The sequence below is a fragment of the Monodelphis domestica genome, chromosome 1, assembly GCF_027887165.1.
Source record: "Monodelphis domestica isolate mMonDom1 chromosome 1, mMonDom1.pri, whole genome shotgun sequence".
NCBI classification, from domain to species: Eukaryota; Metazoa; Chordata; class Mammalia; order Didelphimorphia; family Didelphidae; genus Monodelphis; species Monodelphis domestica.
The window spans coordinates 205972581-205990838 of NC_077227.1; the positions used below are offsets into that span (position 1 = coordinate 205972581).

Consider the following 18258-nt stretch of genomic DNA (forward strand, 5'->3'; position numbering starts at 1 on the left):
CTTTGGGGTCCCCGGGCCCCCCCAAAGTCGTCGCCCTCGGCTTGTTTCTCAGTCGGGTCTGACTCTCTGGGACCCCCCTTGGGGTTTTCTGGGCAAGGACGCCTGAGCCGTTGGCCATCTTCTCCGGCTCATTTGACTGATGAGGAAATGGAGGCAAATGGCAACTGGATGGGAGCGTGGGCGCTCCTGACGCCAGAGCCTCCCCTTCCCTCCTTCCCTCCTTCGGGATCCGGCCTCTCTTCCTGGGGCTCTCGCTGTGCCAGGCCTGCCCCTCCGGAGGCCGCCAGTGTTGGAGGAGGCCTCCCCTTCTGGGGGGACTCCCTCCCCCTGCCTCAGGGCTCGGCCTGTCTGGGCCCCCTTGGAGGAGCCCCTCAGCCACTCCCGTTCTCCCCCCAGGTACCAGGGGGAGGAAAAGGAGGTGCTGACCTACTACAAAGCGTTTCCTTCCGCCACTCGGCATGGCTTCCTGGGGGCCGGGGTGGTGCCTCAGCCCCTGCCTCGAGTCTGGGCCGCCGTGAGGGATCCCACCATGTGGACCCTCTACGACAAGTCCATCCAGACGGCCCAGCTGTACCAGAGGGTGACCAGCACCATCAAACTAGGTGAGCCCCTGGGCACGCCGCTGTGCCCCGTGCTGTGCCCCGTCTCTGTGTCCTGTACTGTGACCATACTGTGCCCACTCTGTGCCCTGTACTGTGCCCATACTGTGCCCTGTACTGTGCCCATACTGTGCCCTGTACTGTGCCCATACTGTGTCCTGTACTGTGCCCATACTGTGCCCCAGCACTGTGCCCATATTGTGCCCTAGCACTGTGCCCATACTGTGCCCTGTACTGTGCCCATACTATGCCCTGTACTGTGCCCATACTGTGCCCTGTACTGTGCCCATACTATGCCCTGTACTGTGCCCATACTGTGCCCTGTACTGTGCCCATACTGTGTCCTGTACTGTGCCCTGTACTGTGCCCTGTACTGTGCCCATACTGTGCCCTGTACTGTGCCCTGTACTGTGCCCATACTGTGTCCTGTACTGTGCCCTGTACTGTGCCCATACTGTGTCCTGTACTGTGCCCATACTGTGCCCTGTACTGTGCCCATACTGTGCCCTGTACTGTGCCCATACTGTGCCCCAGCACTGTGCCCATACTGTGCCCCAGCACTGTGCCCATACTGTGCCCCAGCACTGTGCCCATACTGTGCCCCAGCACTGTGCCCATACTGTGCCCCAGCACTGTGCCCCGTGCTGTGCCCCACCTCTGTGCCCATACTGTGCCCCAGCACTGTGCCCATACTGTGCCCTGTACTGTGCCCATACTGTGTCCTGTACTGTGCCCATACTGTGCCCCAGCACTGTGCCCATATTGTGCCCTAGCACTGTGCCCATACTGTGCCCTGTACTGTGCCCATACTATGCCCTGTACTGTGCCCATACTGTGCCCTGTACTGTGCCCATACTATGCCCTGTACTGTGCCCATACTGTGCCCTGTACTGTGCCCATACTGTGTCCTGTACTGTGCCCTGTACTGTGCCCTGTACTGTGCCCATACTGTGCCCTGTACTGTGCCCTGTACTGTGCCCATACTGTGTCCTGTACTGTGCCCATACTGTGTCCTGTACTGTGCCCATACTGTGCCCTGTACGCCCATACTGTGCCCTGTACTGTGCCCATACTGTGCCCTGTACTGTGCCCATACTGTGCCCCAGCACTGTGCCCATACTGTGCCCCAGCACTGTGCCCATACTGTGCCCCAGCACTGTGCCCATACTGTGCCCTGTACTCTGCCCCGTGCTGTGCCCCACCTCTGTGCCCTGTACTGTAACCGTACTGTGCCCATACTGTGCCCTGTATTGTGCCCCACACTGTGCCCATAATGTGCCCCACACTGTACCCTGCACCACAAAGGCCTTTGGTAGGGAAAGACAGGAGGCCTGCCGGGAAGGGAAGGGGCAGGAAACAGGATTTATGAGGCTCCTCCTACCATCGCCTGGCCCAGGGCCACAGTCTGGAAGTGGCCAAGGCTGGAGAGGGGAGGGGAGGGAGCAGGGGGAGGCAGCCCTCAGGGCAGCCCTTGTGACCTGTCCTGTTCCCCGCAGTGTACCTGGTCAGCAGCACCTCCATGAGCTGCCTCAAGCAGCCCCGGGATTTCTGCTGCGTCATTGCTGAGGCCAAAGAAGTAGGTTTGGGGGGGCGGGAGGCGGGGTTGGGGGGTCCTCGCCCCACAGCCCTGGGCCGCTGACCCGGCGGGCCCTCCTCGGTTCCCAGGGGCAGCTGGCCATCATGGTGGCTCAGTCGGTGTATGACAAGGCCATGCCGCGGCCCAGCAGGAACGTGATCCGGGGGGAGATCTTGCCCAGCGCCTGGCTCCTACAGCCTCACACTGTGGATGGGAAGGAGGTCACCAAAGTCATCCATATGGTCCAGGTGAGCCGCCGGCCCCCTCTGGGTGGGGGGCTTTGGCCCCGAAGCGGCCTCGATGCTGCCCGTTCCAGAACGAGGAGAGGGGCGCCATGTCCAGCCTCTTCCCCAGGAGCCAGGGCTCCTCTTCTGGGCCTTCCAGCCCTTCTCACTGTGCCGGGGAGAGGGAGACAGAGGCCTGGACCGCCTTTGCTGGAATCCAGGAACAGGCTCATCTCTCTCGCAATACTTGTTCCTGCTTCAAGTGTCCCTTTTTATTGCAGGTGGAACTCGGGGCGCCCGGCCTCCCCCCGGGGCTGCTGACCCACTGTGCCAAGCAACAGCCGTTGGTAATAGCAAACCTGGCTTCTTTTCTCTGCGGTTAACGTCAGACTCACAGATATGGTTCTACTGATTCGGGCCCAGAAAGTGGCCGCGGAAAGATCCTGTATTTATGGCGGAGCTCACTACAACACGGAGGAGGGGCAACAGCTACGACGCTGGCATGGGCTAGTTGGCAGCTCAGTCCAGAGTTATTGGCAAATAAACATGTTGCCGCATCTGGCCCCCTGCACAGTGAGGGGGCCCGAACCTCCTGGCCCGCCGTGGAGCCAAGGAGCCACTCTTTGAGACCCGGTTATCTCTGCGTCAGTTCTGAGCCTCCCCAGGCCCATCTCTGCCCCCCTTCCGTTTGGTTGAGGGCCGGGGTGGGGAGAGCTCCGTGAAGGGGTGGCAGTGGGGGGCTTTGGTGCCCACTTCTCAACCCTGGAGCTCAGGGGAGCAGCTTGGCCGGCTCCTCTAGGAAAGGCCGAGTCAGGGGAGGGAGCGAGGGTGGGAGGCCCCTGAGGAACCTGATTTGAGTGAGAAGGCAGCCTTTGAAGAAGCGGCATGTCCTTGCCAGGAAGACGGTGCAGAACCCTTTCTTCCAGGCCTTCCTTAGAGGAGATCCGATGGCTCGTCTCCGGGGCTCTTCCCTGTCTGCTTCACCTGGGCTCATGGTCAGTGCTTCTGTGTCCCAAGCCACTGGCTCCCCCAAACAGATGCTCATCTTGCCTCAAAGCAGTGGGCTTTTTATTAAGAATTGGCACAGGATCGTCAAGCAGGCAGTGGAAGAGTCCTGACCAGGAAGCAGGGAGAATTTATCCAGATGGACCTCCCCACTGGCCCAGATTCCGAGTTAGTCTGGCCTCACCTGCTTTCTAGGACAAAGTGGAGAGGAATGCAAGAGCAGCCTCTGTATCCCGTCTTCTCCTTTCTGACATGGCTACCTCCCAGGGTGTTGGAAGGGTCAGAGCGTAGGCCATTCCCTTATTCCGTACCCAACAGCTCCTGGTAGCAGAGGAACCTACTGGGACTTGCCAGCATGAGGGCAAGGGTGGGTAACGGGTAAGTTCTGTACGGTGCAGCAAAATTTTATTTTTCCAAGGCTTTTACAGGTCCTCTTTCTCCTCTTCCCTACCATAGTTCTTGGTTATTTATATTGTTTTTTTAAAGACGTTTTTAAACTTTATTTTTTAAACAATACAATAGTTGAAATATTAAAATTATTATTTATTTACCAGCCCATTTCCAACCCCTTTTCAGATGTTACCACTAAACTAATGGCCAATTTGGTTAGAAACTTTAGAAATAGGAGAGTTCCGTGTTCCCTTTTACATATAGACCAGGAGTCAGTGACACCTAAGAAGAGTTTTTACATTATATTATGCGTGTGGTGCAGCCAGGTGGCTCCATGGATGGATAGGCCCAGAGACGGAAGGTACTGTGCTCAAATATGGCCCCATATAACTTCCTAGCTGTGTGATCCTGAGCAAGTCACTCAACCGCCATTGTCTGGCCCAATGTTGGCGAAGCAGAGCCACCACTTGGGGAGCTGCTCTGTTCCCCCTCTTCCTAGGGTGTGAGGTCATTTTTGCATGTCCCATCCCACTCTGTCCAGCCACTCAAAGCAAGCACTTCCTCTCTTCACTCTGGGGTAATGTGGGGGGCTCACAGTTTGGGCACCTGAACTTGGCCTGGCCCTGAAAATGCACAGTATTGAGTCTAAGACAGAAGGTAAGAGTTAGTTTGGCTTATGGGTCTCAGTAGTCATTGCTAGAAAAAACAAAGGCCCGCCCTATTCTCTTGGGCCCCTTCTGTTCTAGAGGGGTTTTGGAGGGGTCTGGGAAATATGAAAAGATAGCTTTCAAAAGTAGACCCCTGGGTGTGTTGGTCATCAGTCAGAATAACCATTCAGGCCCTCTTCCCCATGTTTCCAGGATATTCTTGGAGGAATGAAAAGTGTAATCCCTAAATCATAACTCGCACAGACCTGGCCTTTTTTCTGTGGAGGACATTAGCCACATCCCAGAATTTCATGCTCAGATAGCCGAGATTCATGAACCCAACATACCTACACAATTAAGAACAAAACCTCGATTTCTCCCAAAGCTACTGAGTATAGGGATGTCCATCCACTTAAACCCTGTGTTAAGTAGCACTTTATGAGAGAACCTTCAAACACCAGGTCTTTTGACAAAGTGGTATTTATTTGAATTTAAAAAACCCCTCCCCCATGGGGTTGCTTTCTTGTTCAAAGATAGCATTTAAATAAGACTAGGCCCAGCCTGGCTTCCCTGAAACTGGGCACGCTGGCAAAGTTGGGTTTTGCTAGAGTGAGATGTGGTCTGTTGCTGGCATCTATGATGCATAAAGGAAAAAAACATCTGGGAGCAGAGCTGAGGAACCCAGAGCTCCCAAAACTTGAGACATTTAAAAATCATCTTTATAGGATGTGTAAACAGGAGTAAGTCGGTCTCCTGCTTTTCTAAAATCACAAAGTCCAAAGAGGCCTCTGGGAAAGCAGCAGGTTGGCCCTTCCCCACTGTCTCTGACGATACCCACTGGTATGGCGTTTCCCTGCTGAGTCCCCCCAGCAGCAGCTTTCCTCATCTCTGCCCACTGGGTCTGACAACAGTGGCTCAAGATGCTTGTAAGGATCACCGGGTGGAAACTCTTCCCTGGGTCAGGGCTTGGCTCCTGGTTCCTTCACTGAGGCTGTAAGTCAGGCGAGGCCCAGAGATTTTGATTATAAGCTCAAGGCAGGACCTGGCAGTGCCCTAACTCTGGGCCAGGACCGTCCCCCGAGGTGGTCTCAGCAGCTCACAAGCTCTTAGCCGGGGTCCTGGTACCTGTGGCTCAGCCAGAAATAGGCAGGACAACGTTGCTAGCTCCTTGGAGAAGTCCTGGTCAGTGGAGGAGGGGGTTGGGGTGGGAATAAAAGAGGTTCTTATCAGAGGGAAGCTGCCATTACACAGCCTCAAACTGATCAGCAGGTGGCTTGTCAATCTGACACAAAACCTCTTCCCATTTTCTCCCCAAAGATGAGCAACTCTGACTGAAGGTTTACGGGTCACTGAATATATGGTTTTGAACTGGGCGGCTAGGTGATGCAGTTGACAGAATACCAGGAATCAAAAGACTTGAGTTCAAATGCAGCCTCAGACTCTCAGCTGTATGATCTGAGGAAGTCACTTTGCCCATTTGCCTCGGTTTCCTCATCTCCAAGATGGGGATGGAAAATAGCACCTACCTCCCAGGGGGGTTGTGAGGATAAGAAGAGCCACATAAAAATGTTAGCCGTTCTGATCTGGCTTTGGACAACTCGACCCCGTTTTCTCCCAGTTCCATGTTCCCCTCAACCCACTCGGCACAGCTCCTTTTGCTGCAGGATCATTCCGGCTGAAGTTGGAGCTTAGGGGCACCCCCCCCCAATTTCATCCCTAACCCCCCTCAGACCTTACCTCAGGCCATGGGGCCTGGTGGAGACTGCCCAGACACGTTTCTATCTCTCCCCGTCCCATTAGCCCCCGGTCAACCAGTCCCCGGAGTAGGAATAGCAGCAGGTCCCACTGCAACATAAAGAGTCCCGTCAGGACGGCTGCCCCAGGGGTAGGCCTAAGGACCAACTCTAGGACATCCCAAGGGAGCATTCGGGCTTCTGGAGACACTATTGGACCCACCTCTCTGGGCCGGGTATCTGCCAAAAGGCCCACGTTTCTCGGGCTGAGCAGCAGCTGCAGTGGAACAGGCACTTGGAAGTCCTCATGCCACAGGGAAAGGAGCATCTGCAGAAGTGCTCGGCCTTCTCCTCGGTCCAACCGGTGTGGGGTGGGGACTCGATCGGCAACTGTAGGGAGAGAGGAAGGCAATCCCTGGGCCTCCTCACAGACCTCACACTGAGGCATTTGAGCTCCCTCCCTCCATCCTGGGCTGTGGTGCATATGCTCGAGCAGGGATGCCATACCAAGAAAAGAGGCCAATTCCACAGAGCACTTCGCAAGCTGCTGTTCAGAGATGGGGCAGAGGAACTGTGACAATCAAGAGAAGGGGGGAGGAGGAAGGGATGGAACATCAGTGACAGAACTACAGTCACCCCCTTCCCTACCCCCAGCAAGGTCACAACTCACCTGCCTGCACCGAAGGGTCTCCTTCAGCTGCCCCAGGAGTGTCTCCAGCTGCCCTGGGGCAACACCCTCCTCAGGATCTCGGGGCCCCACAGCGAGAGCCAGCACATCCTACAGAGGGAAGAAGGCCGTGCAACTGTCACAAGGAATACAAGGACGACTCATGGGTCTTTTGACTACTAAACAGAGCTATTGGCCAGGATCTGAATGGGGACAGCTAAGGCCAGGAGGTGGCCAGAGAGGTATGTAACAGCTTGGAAATAATGGTTGCAGAGCTGCAAGACCCCCTTGACCACCCCTCCCCCCATCTTGTTCTAGGGTTCAGGGTAGGGTCAAGATGTTTCACTCTCCCAGGAGCAGCTCTACCTATAAACAGGACAGGGAAGAGACAGGAACTTCTTGATAACCCTTTTTCTCTTGTTCTTTCCTTCTGGGCACGGGAAAAGAGCTAGTCTCTCCCCCCCCCCTTTCCTCTACTGAGTAACCTCAAGTCTTGTAACTTTTTCTATCCAATCCTCTTTCCCAGCTCTTCACACATCTGAGGCCATCCCAATAGCAGCATATTTCTGAACCACCATCCCTTAAATCCCTTGTTAATAACATTCTTGCACTTTGGATTTTTGTGGTATGAATCGAGTGAATAGGTTTTATTTTCCATTCCTGGCTCAGACTCCCAACAAGAATAACAGAAACAGAATTATGAAGGAAACTTTCCAAATAAATACAGTTCAATGATGAATACAAGAAATGGAGAATAACTCAAGGGAAAGAGAAAGCTGTGCATCTGAATATTAGAGTGAAGGTAAAGACAGAGGCAGTGGGGCAAGGGGAGCTGTGTACTTTGATCTCGGAGATGAGGTGGGAGGGGAGGGGAGCATGGTGCTCACAGGCTCGAGAGCAGCCCCTCCTCTCCCCCTGGGCAGCTACATCCGGACCCTGGGCTCCTCGGAGTGATCTGCTCACAGCGACTTTCACCTCCCTCCGGATCAGGGCTACACATGAGAAAGGGAGAGGGTCACACAAGCCCACCTTCCAGTCAAGGCCTTTCCACACATTCTGGACCCTGGGACTTTACCTGTGATGTTGGCTGATAACCAAGCACAGGCCTTCTCTATGGCAAGCCCTACAGCAATATCCTCTGCACTCCTTAGGACCTGTGACACAGATCCACAAACACCATCATCATAAATGCAAGAGGAGTCCTTTCTGGGGGGTGGGGGCAGCAGCTCTCACAAGGTTGGCCCCATCAGGGCAGGATCCACCCCTCTTTCCCACAGACCCCCTACATACAGCTGGGGAAGTCTCTTCAGGGAGCAGCACCCGCACAGCCTCAGGACCTTTCTTTCTGCAAAACCTGAAAAGTGAAGCAGGAGGAAGTAAAGAAACCAGTCCCGAGGCCATTATTTAGGTTTGTAAAATAGATGTATTATCTCATGTGAGACAGCTACAGGTCTCAGGTCTAAGGGATCCCTTCCTACCTCTCTGACAGCAGTGGGAGAACAGTTATACCTAGAAGACACACACCAAGTTTTACACGACTTTGCATGTGGATCCAGACCTGAGGAAACTCCCTCTCCTGATGCAGTGGCATCTATTTAGCAATCCATTGCCACAGGTGGCTGAGGCAATGAGGTGAATTGCTAGGATTACCAAGCATCTATCAAGAGGCAAAGCATGAACCCAGGTCCTGCTGTGCCTCTGTGTTACAAGTTACATTTGAATTAAAATGTAGCTATCAATTTTAAAAAGTTGTTTGTGGGGAGATTGGATAAGCATTATTGGGCCTAAGGAGGGAAAAAAACCTCACCAGGGGAAATGAGAAAAAAAGGGTGAAAGAAGCCCTAAAGAAGGCCAGGTGATGTCATTGCTGAGATTTTCTTTTCTTAAGGCCAATTCTCACTTTCATGAGATGATTGAGAGTATCAGGAATGGGAGGGAGAAGATAAGGAGAAGAGGCAAAAAGGGAGAGAAGTTCTGAAATTCTTGTTTCTTACTCTCGCCCTTGGGTTAAGGCTTGTGTCCCCTCTGGGCAGATCTGGTCACACAAGGCCTCCAAAAGCTGGGCTGGGGCTCCTCCATCCTGTTCTTGCTCTCCAAGCTGCTCCTGCAGAAGTGATTCTGCTTGTCGTACTAGGTTTGCCACAAATGTTGCCCTGTAAGGGGAAATTTAGCCAGAAAATGTTTAATAACCCAATGAACTATGAACCACCCACCCCTTTCAGTGCAGTATAAAGTGGGGAATGGGTGAGATAAGGCTTAAGCTCCTCACTTAATGTGTTTGACGCAATTAGACCCAATTCTCTCTGCAACAAATTCCACAGTCTTTCGAAGAGAAGGTGGCTGGTTGTGGAAGAAGGCCTGTGCTAGCTCTGCCTGTGTGAGAGTAGAAAAGACAAAGGGACCCTTGGATCAACTGGTTTCTTATTTTTTCATCCTTTTAGGAATCTCTAACTCTTCATTTTCTTCTTTACCTGTAGCCCTTGTGATGTTCTGGGAGCCTGAGGTCCTAGGGCAGTTGTTGAGGTTGGGGTGATTTTCCTTACAAAGCCCCCACTCCGTCCACTGCTACCTGACACCCAGGAAGCAAGCAGCTTCCGCAGTTCTCCTGGAATGAGAGACAGACTCCTGTGACCCCAGAAGCACTTAACTTTCGGGTTATGGAAAAGCTCATCATTTCCTCAAGTGATTAGGGAAATCAGAAAGCCATCACATTAGGAAGGCAAAAAACTGCAGAAAGGTGGAGGGCTATGGCCAGTCTCCTACACTGATCACTAGGATTTCATCTTGTTCAAGAGAGTCAGATGCTTACCAATGAAAGGGCAGCAGGTATAGAGAAGTTGCTGATCCACAACAGGCATTGTGTCCTGGGAGATGGAAAAGTGAGATGGAAGTATAATCAAACATTTTGCAAATGAGGGAACTGATTGGCCTAAGGTCACACAGAAAGGGGCAGAGGAAGGATTTGAAGGTGGGTCCTATGACTCAAAACACAGAGGGAGAGAAAGGAGGGTAGGGGAGACAAAATAACCAGTAAGCCTGGGACTTGAATACAAGACCTTTGATTTCCAGTCTTAGGCCCTTTCGCTAAGTGGCCTCCTCCTGTCCCTCAGCCCTATCACTCACCAGGCCTGGCATCAAAGCCACTGTGGCTACTTCAGAGGTATCTGGCTGGCTTTCTGCCAAAAAGAACAAGTCTTCTGGAACTGTAGGGATCTAGGGAAGAGGTCAGGGCAGACACAATCAGCTCTTCAGAAGATTTTTATTCACTCTAACTTCATAGTAACTCCCAGTAAGATTAAAGGAGATCCCCACTCTTTAAGATTTAAGACTCCCGATACCAACCCTGCTCAAAACCCCACGCACCCTTCTTCCCAATACCCAAGTATATTAGGCTCCTATCTGTGGCTTTTGGTCCCAACCTGGAAAAGCCATCCCAACACAGCAAGGAGCAGCAGTTTATTCAAGAAACACATTCTTCTTTCACTCTCTTCTGATAGGATCAGGTTCCTAGAAGCAAAGTGGATGGTGTGAATGAAATTTATGAGTAAAGGGCTAATAGGATGGGGAATATTACTAAAGGGATCAGTGAGTTACAGACTCCCACCCTGCTAAGCAACAGGTAAAAATGGGCAATTATATACAACTATTTTCCCAGGGATCATATTCAGTCCTTCCTTTTGTTTGTAGCCAAGGGAAGGAGATAAAGAACTCATCCTAACTCAGCTACTTAATCCTCCTTAAATGGCTAGTTGGGGAATTATAGTCCCATGTTCTATTCCCAGACCCCTTTTTCTGTGCCCAGCCTGCTCACCGGTACAGCTGCAAAAGGAGAGAGAAGACAGTCTGGTAATAGTCCAATAAGGGAGCAATGTGGTCAACAAAGGAGAGGAATTCCACCAACCAGGGCACGGTGAGCACTGCCTGCTGGTTCTGCAACCCCTGCTGCAACAAAGTCAGCACATCTAGCACAGGAGGCACCTAGGAGTGGGGGGAAAGGGTGGAGTGGAGAAGAGGCATCATCATTAGGTGAGGACCAGGGAAGAGTTATGGGTAAAAGAGGCAGCCACTACTGAAACAAGATAGCAAACTCCAGTTCCTCACTATCCCCCTATCTAAAGAGTAAATTTATGGTGATAGTCCTGAGTAACTCTCTACCTCAGGGCCTGTACTGCTGCTCCCAATTCCCATCTCATCAGGGCCCTCCCTCCTCCTCCTCCTCCTCCTCCTCCCTGGTTTACCTGGTTCCTGAGGGCCAGTGCTGAGTCTTGTAGCTCACGGGTTGGGGGTGGTTCAGGGCTCCGATAAGGAAGGAAAGCCACAAAACCCAAGAATTTGGCCAGAAGGCGGAGACTCAGCAACACTGAAGCAAACTGCCTTCTTTCCTCCTAAGGAAGAGAGAGAATGAGGCCGAGAGGTGCCCCTCTATGACCCTCTATGACCCTCAAAGATCCAAGTCCAGTTCCTCAAATCATCCTCTACCCAAAGTCAGAATACCTCTCCCTTATTTCCCCCATGCCAAGTCGCTTCTACCTGCCGGTCCACATCTGACTCCCCATCCTCATCACTGGGTTCATGCTGGGGTAGGGCAAGGTCATTAAGTTCTCGGATCTTCAAACTCAGACTGTCCATAAGGTGATGGTTAAACTGGAAACTAGAAAGGGAGAAGACATGACACTAAGGAGAATAATGTGAGAGTAAGAACGCTTTAGAGATAAAGTGAACTCTGTATGTATCTGGGAGTAAGGATGAAGAGGATGAGAGAGTGTTAAAAGCTCAAGGGTGGCTTACAGGCCATCAAGTACAAATGCCTTACTTTTTAAATGAGATGGAATGGAAAACTATTTGCTCTAGACATCAAGTTAACATTTTCTGTACTTTGCTGTTGATAGGAAGTTTCCCCCTAGACACTCACCTGCTGGCACTTAAGATGAAGTCACGGAAAAAGCCTTGCCAACCAGGAAAGGTAGGAGGTGGACAAGGGCCACTACTACTCTGAGGAGCCACCAGTCGCTCCTGTAGCTGTCGAAGCCGCCCTAATTTGTCAGCTCCTAACATGCTTAATACATCTGGGTTAGGGGCTTCACCCAAAGCCATTCCTCCAGCAACTGAAGGGCTTTGACACATCTGGGACAAGAAGAAAGGAATGCAGAAATAAGTTTGAGAAGAGGAAGTTAGTTTGGCACAATGGATAGAGAATCAGGCCTAGAGACAGGAGGTCCTGGGTTCAAACCTGGCCTCAGACACTTTCTAGCTGTGACCCCGGGCAAATCACTTAACCCCCAATGTATTGCCCTTACCACTCTTCTTCCTTGGAACCAATACAAAGTATTGATTCCAAGGTGGAATGGCTTTTAATATTTCTTAAAAAAAGGGAAAAAAATAAAAGTTCAATTATCAGGAGAGATAAGGTCCTAGGAAATTCAGGTAACAAAGGTATCAATCTAGTATCAACTTAAAATGTTTTTCACTATGGTGTGAACAAACAGCTCTAAGATTGCTTCAATCTCTAATTAACAAGCTAGGGAATAGGGTCACTTCCCTTACCAAGCTTATCTTTGGATATGGAATCCTAGTTTCTAGGTTGGAGTTTCCCCAAAACCTACCATCCCTATCTAACTTTCCTGAAATTCCATATATTCCTTGGATTACCTCAACCCCTTTTCTGTCTCCTAACTGATATGGCCCCAGGCGGGGAACTGGGGGGGGGGGGGGTGTCAGTAGTAATATAGGAATCACCTGAAGAAGCTGTTTCTGAAAGAGTCGAACAAAATGGCTGTGGCTGGAGGCTGCAGAGAGTTGACTCATCATGGATCTATGGAATGATCAAAGGAAGGGTTGAATATGAAGAGAAATAGGGATAATCCAAGTAGGGAGGAGGAAATGTTTGTCAGTATGTATACTCTTTATTGAGAGCCTTTATGTGCTCCTTTACAGAATTAGTCTCAGTAGTAAGTAGAAAATGAGAAACTGTCCCCAGGAGACGAGATCACAAGTTGTTAATGGAGTTTAAACCAAGCCAGAAGGGGCTCAGCCCTTACAATCTCTACCACTAAAAGCTATGTCATGAGTCAACATCTGTTGATAAGGAAAAATGAAGAAAGGATGAAAAGCTAACTGAAGAACTGCGACCTAAGGACTTAACACTCTATCTGAACCTGCACAATCACAGGAATAAGGATTAAACTAACTCTGCTTGAGCCACCTGAATATAAGAATTCAAAAGTCATTCTTTCAAATCTATGTGGTAAGGAGATCAATGAAAACTGGAAAAATTGTAGTAAGAGACACAGGAATGAACAGTTTGGGCAAAAATCTATAATCTAATGCTTCCCATCATCCCCCAGTCCAGAAAAGAAGAAAAACACCTGATGTAAGGGTACCCACCTGATCCTGTTACCCAAGCCTTTCTCAAAATCCCAGCCAGGCTCCTCATGCCGATCTTCCCATTCCCGGAGTACCTCATAAAATACATCCCTAACAAGAGAAATAACAAAATGCCTAAGCAATCAAAGAATACTAAACTTCCCTGTGACAGACACTCCACCCATCTTTTGAGTACCAGCACTACCAAGAGTAGGGATTTCTTATTTAGTTCAACTAAGGTTTGCTAACTTAGCTATTCTATACCAAAGCACATATAGAATCTTAAATTTATTGTAATGGACTTATGTAGACTCATCCATTTGCCTTTTTGCCCCACCTCCCTCTTGAGTAAATGACTTGCATCTTTTGGACAGGTCATCTGGGTATAATCTACAGCAGTTAGAGAAAATGAAATTAACAACTCATGTGGGCAATCACATCATTACTTGGGCTTTATTAGTGCCAGGCTTCTGGTTCCCATGGTAACACATACCACCTTTCCCCAGAGAAAAACAACTCCTCACCCTCATTCCCAAATCCTGCTTCCCTAATCACCTCTGTTTCTTGAAAGTATGAAAGGCCCGGTCACTTGAGAAATTTGCACGGTTGTCTGTTTCTGGCTGAAAGGAGACAGCCTGGGCAGGAGGTGATAGCAGCAGAGAGACCTAAAGCACGGCAGGAGTATGAAAGTTAAGTCAGCAGTCATGAGAAACCAACTGCAAGCTTTCCATGCATTCACCCCTGCCCACAGACTTAGTCCAAATCACAACACAAAATTGAAGAGTTTGCAAATATCTGGTAAGTCATTGTTATTCTCTTTAATTTGTAGGTCTAAGAAAGGCTGAAGAGTTTGAGGTAGAAGAATCAGGTCCAGATTAGGATGAATACCTTAGCAGTACTGCCTTCATAGGCATCCCGGAGCCGACCCTGCAAAGTAGGAGAGAAGCAAAGCAGCCGCTCATTCTCAGCTAGCAGCTTCAATGTCCCTTTGTCCAGGTGGGAGAGAACCCTGAAAGGGATGAGAATGGACACAACAAAGAATAAGCCACAGACAGAGGCCAGAAGGGTGTGGATATGGAAACCAGAGGGAGGATGACTGATTTAAAGTTTAGAGAAGGTATAATGGGGTTATAAGGCTAAGCTTGGGTAATATACTTAAGTGCCTAGTCATGGAATTGGAAGGCCTAGGTTCAAATCCTGTCTCTGATGGTCACTACTTGTATAATTTTTGGCTAGTCACAATGTCCCTGGGCCTATTTCCTCACCTGTAAAATGAGGAAGCTGGACTAGATGGATGACCTCTGAGGTCCTTTCCAGTTTGAGATTTATGATCCTATGAACCTTGGGGAAGAGATACAAAGGGGATAGGGACAGAAGAACCCAATGACTACTACAGGTCCAGCAACAGGAAGATCAATATGAATACGGGCACAAAAGAAAACGAGAGCTTACAGAGGAGAGCTGGGGAGAACAGGCCAAGAACATCAGGCATAAAAAAAGAGGTGAGTCACCAACACAAGGATTGTGTAGGTTCAAGACTCAAGCCTATGCCCAGAGACAAGTTAAGTATTCCAACTGGCTGCCAAGAAAACAGAGGGATTAATGAGAAAGTTCAGGTGACTACACTAGCAAAACTCACTGGAACTGATGCTCCAAAACCTGTACTGCAAAAAACACACAGTCATGGATATTCTGGAATAGTGGCCTCTTGAGGAAACCTAAAGGGATAGGAATGGAGAATTAGCTAAGTGGTTTTTTTTTTTTCATTTCAGAGCTGACCCACAAGATGTTTCTGCATGGAATGCTCTCCTACTGACCCCCAGGGCTGAGTTCCAGGTGATCTTCTTCAACATCAATAATTCGTCGGACAGTGAGCAGCTGAAGAACAAAAAACAGCTCCAAGAAGAGGCTTGGGACCAGATTCTCTGAAGAAAAGCGAGGGGACATGAGGGCACAGAGTCCCTTCTTCCCACTGCTTTATTTTCTTTCCTCTTGTTCTATACTTCAACTCCCATGGATGGACCTTATTACTCACCAGCAATACAAGATGAATAGACAATGGCTACTGACTCCAGCCTCTGCTGACAGGAAACCTTAGCAGGGTCAGCAGGTTCTGGTGTAAGGCTCCCTGTCCGACTGGGAACAGGAAGACCAGATTCCAGGGCAGAACTAGCAGGGGTGGGTGACTGATGTAGCAGCTTGAATCTGAGGGCATATAAATAGGCCATTAACCCTAATCAGTACTTTCTTTCCCTATGTTCAAGACCCCCAGACTATCAAATTCCAAAATGGGAGAACTAGGCCCAAATAAAGGAGTCCAAAGGGCAGCCCTGCTAACTCCCCTGTAGGGAAGTGACATCCCCAAGAGCAGGAATGACATACCGCTCCTTCTTGAGCATCTCTCTTTCCTCCTGAAGACTGCTGCACCCTAGGGGAAGGTCAAGGCCCCAAGGGCTAGTGTCCGGGACAGGGGGCTGGGAACTGGGGGCTTGGCTGATTGGGGGTGAAGTGAAGCAGGTCTTGGGCTTGGAGAGAGACCGCTCTGAGCTCACCCTCGTTGGGTTGATCCTCCGGGAAGGTTTCATCCTGCTAAGAGTAGTCACCGGTTTCCTTCAAATTCCTATTCCCAAAGACCCATCTTCTCCAGCCTCTTATAAGCATTCCGCCCCATCTCATCATAGGATCATGTTTACAGTTGGAAGAGACCTTAAAGCCAATCTAGTCCAACCCCCTCATTTGACAGATGATGAAACTGAAGTCAGGGGAGGGGAAGTGCCTTGCCCCAGATCACATAGGTATTAAAGGACAGAAGGATTCTAGCCTTCAATGCAGCATCCTGCACACACACACACCCCCCCAATCACTTTTTCTGTTATCTCATCCTCTGCCCTACAGAGACCCCCCCCCATTTTGCTGCTTCTGCCCTTTAAAACCGCCCCCACCAGGACCTTGGTCTGTTCCATTTCTCAGTGCCAACCCCCCCCAATTCTGCAGAGCACGTGTGTGGCGGGGGGAGGGGGGAGATCCTCACCCGGCGGGACCAGGGGGCACGGAGCCCACGGGGGGGAACTCCTCCAGGTTGCTGAGGTTCAGGGGCTCCGCGGGCGAGGGACTGGGGCTGTTCGAGCCCCTCTGCCTCCAGCCCCCTCCCCAGGGCGGGCTGTCCCCACTGCCCCCCTCCTCCGGCCCTCCCGAGAAGCGGCCCCCCCTCTCCCGGACCGGCCCCTTTCTCCTCCCGCCACCTCCGCGGCGGGCCAGCGGGGGGTCCCCAAAGGAGGCGGCCGGTGACTCGGCCGAAACCGGGAAGAGCTGACTTCGCACCCCGCGGCCGCCGCCGCTTCCCCGCGCCGTGCCGGGGCCCCCCGGCCGCCCTGCTGAGGCCCCAGGAGCCTTGGCTGGAGTCGGGGGGCCCTGGGGGAGGGCGCGGCTACTCTGCTCCCGCAGGAAGTTCAGCAGGAACGGCACGAATTCCTTCCGCAGCGGCTCGAGGGGCGCCAGCGCGGCCGCCTCCCGGGGGGCGTCCTGAAGGGAGGAAGGGAGAAGAACGCGGGAGGCCGGGCTGGGGAGCCCTGCAGCCCGCCCGCGGCCCCGACAGTCACAGCCCCTCCTCCGGGGCTAGTGCCCGGCGGCGGCTGCAACGAATCTGTTACCTCCGCTCCTCCGGCTCCGTGCGTTAGCCACCGCACGGCGGCCGCCGCCGTCACCTCCTTCCGCAGCAGCGCCTCCAAAACGGCCGCCATCCCGGCTGGGGCGTCCCGCCGCGACTGCGCAGGCGCAAGGGCGCCGAGAGGCGGGGCCCGGACGCCAAGCCGCCCGACCGTTGGCCGCCGGAGGCCGTGCGGGAGGCTGAAAACGCGGGGCGAGCTAGGGGCGGAGAGAGCTGCTAGATCCGGTCCTGCTGCCACCGCCGGGCCCGGCCGGAGAGGAGGAAGGTGTAGCTGTGGAGGGTGGAGGGGGAAAGGAGAGGATCGAGAGAGGGAACGCCAAGGAGCTGGATGAGCCCGCGCGGCCCACCCCAGAGGGGGAGGCGGAGCGAGTACGCGCCCTCGAGTGAGGGGCCTGGAGGGTCCGAGGCGAAGGATTCCTAAGCGGGCCTTCGGCCAACTTTGTACTCTTTTGTTCACTTCCCTTCAGCATTCTCGCTTTCGTGTAACCCAGAGTTTTATTTTATGTATTTACAAAATGCGCCTGGAGGGAGACCTCGGCTAATCCCCCACTGAGTCAGGGCCAGGGAATTGTCCCGCCCAGGGAGCCTCCAGCCAATCTATACTGCAGAAACCCTGTTCAGTTTTAAACCTGGGGCAGATACCCCGTAGACAAGACCGCTACAATTATTTTTAATGTCCATGAACAAGACGCGAGGTTCATTTAAATGTTTGAACTTGAGGAGGGCGGGTGTTTGAGGGTTTCTTACTACACAGCTGTTAAAACGCTGGCAAGTTGCATTCCCTCATTTTACAAAATGGAGAAACCAAGTCTCTAAGTGAAGTAATATGCCCTCAGGTCGTACAGTTAGTAAATGGAAGGCAGGAGAGGCTGCTTTCTCCTCATTTACAGTAGATGCATTTTGGTTGTGCCCTTTTTTTCTTTTTAAATCTTAGCTCATCAAGACTGAGTAGCTACTTAAATACTTCAGTGGATGCTGCTGAGGAAGGTTAAATTTCTAGAAATGTCTAAGAATTAGGACCAGTTCATGACTACTTTGCTGAATAGAGCTGACCTCTAGGTCTTCCCATCTCTTTTTTTAAAAAAAATCCTTATCCTCTGCCTTAGAATGGATATGGGTTCCAGTGTTTCCAGTTAATAGCTATAGGCAATTGGGGTAAAGTGACTTGCCCAGGGTCACACAGCTAGGAAGTGTCTGAGACCAGATTTGGACCCAGGACTGTCTTCAGGCCTGGCCCACTGTCCTACCTATGTCCCTGCATATCCTTTTTTTTTCGAGGAGTGTTTTTCTAGTCTGGTTCAAAGACTTGGCCTGCTGAAATGTTTCTTATCCCCAGGTGTTTATAGCTCCCAATACCTAGACAGTACCTACCAGTTTTTGTTTTTCA

The 18258-nt window shown here is 51.4% G+C and overlaps 2 protein-coding genes across 8 annotated transcripts in view; one reads left to right on the forward strand and one right to left on the reverse strand.

The window, feature by feature from the left end:
- The window catches only part of STARD9 (StAR related lipid transfer domain containing 9), a 181729-nt gene extending 175164 nt beyond the window's left edge, over positions 1 to 6565 (forward strand). For 3 of the 4 annotated variants that reach the window (XM_007472427.2, XM_016433179.2, XM_056810337.1), the window contains 4 exons: positions 397 to 602; positions 2096 to 2175; positions 2265 to 2423; positions 2681 to 6565. In XM_007472427.2, the coding sequence (XP_007472489.2) occupies positions 397 to 602; positions 2096 to 2175; positions 2265 to 2423; positions 2681 to 2782 (547 nt within the window). In that variant the 3' untranslated portion in view covers positions 2783 to 6565. Of the gene's footprint in view, positions 1 to 396; positions 603 to 2095; positions 2176 to 2264; positions 2424 to 2680 lie in introns of those variants that run through there. The other variant, XR_001629692.2, reaches the window with a different exon arrangement.
- Positions 4906 to 16984, reverse strand: CDAN1 (codanin 1). 4 transcript variants are annotated; one of them, XM_001363698.5, is made up of 28 exons: positions 16855 to 16984; positions 16236 to 16726; positions 15587 to 15790; positions 15240 to 15409; positions 15022 to 15129; positions 14844 to 14922; positions 14093 to 14213; positions 13760 to 13869; positions 13226 to 13315; positions 12578 to 12653; positions 11754 to 11965; positions 11372 to 11492; positions 11080 to 11226; positions 10653 to 10819; positions 10261 to 10348; positions 9965 to 10054; positions 9651 to 9705; positions 9313 to 9446; positions 9111 to 9214; positions 8836 to 8994; positions 8132 to 8195; positions 7917 to 7995; positions 7682 to 7833; positions 6845 to 6952; positions 6682 to 6745; positions 6398 to 6564; positions 6179 to 6286; positions 4906 to 5620 (listed from the first exon to the last, which is right to left on the reverse strand). In XM_001363698.5, exons 1-28 carry the CDS (start codon positions 16942 to 16944, stop codon positions 5495 to 5497), a joined length of 3684 nt encoding a protein of 1227 aa, XP_001363735.2. In that variant the 5' UTR covers positions 16945 to 16984; the 3' UTR covers positions 4906 to 5494. The 4 variants fall into 4 exon arrangements, 3 of the variants coding, with proteins under 3 accessions (XP_001363735.2, XP_007472491.1, XP_007472492.1); XM_007472429.3 differs by having other exon boundaries at positions 15587 to 15793; XM_007472430.3 differs by lacking the exon at positions 15022 to 15129 and having other exon boundaries at positions 15587 to 15793.
- Between the last annotated feature and the right edge of the window lie 1274 nt (positions 16985 to 18258).

Excerpts from the sequence above, each read along its gene's own strand:
- CDAN1 (XM_007472429.3), bottom strand. The coding sequence starts at position 16,944 with ATGGCGGCCGTTTTGGAGGCGCTGCTGCGGAAGGAGGTGACGGCGGCG. Across the intron at positions 14,214-14,843 it reads GTTTTGGAGCATCAGTTCCA|GGTTCTCTCCCACCTGGACA; the intron begins GTGAGTTTTGCT and ends CATCCCTTTCAG. Across the intron at positions 10,055-10,260 it reads TGTTGGGATGGCTTTTCCAG|ATCCCTACAGTTCCAGAAGA; the intron begins GTTGGGACCAAA and ends CCTCTTCCCTAG.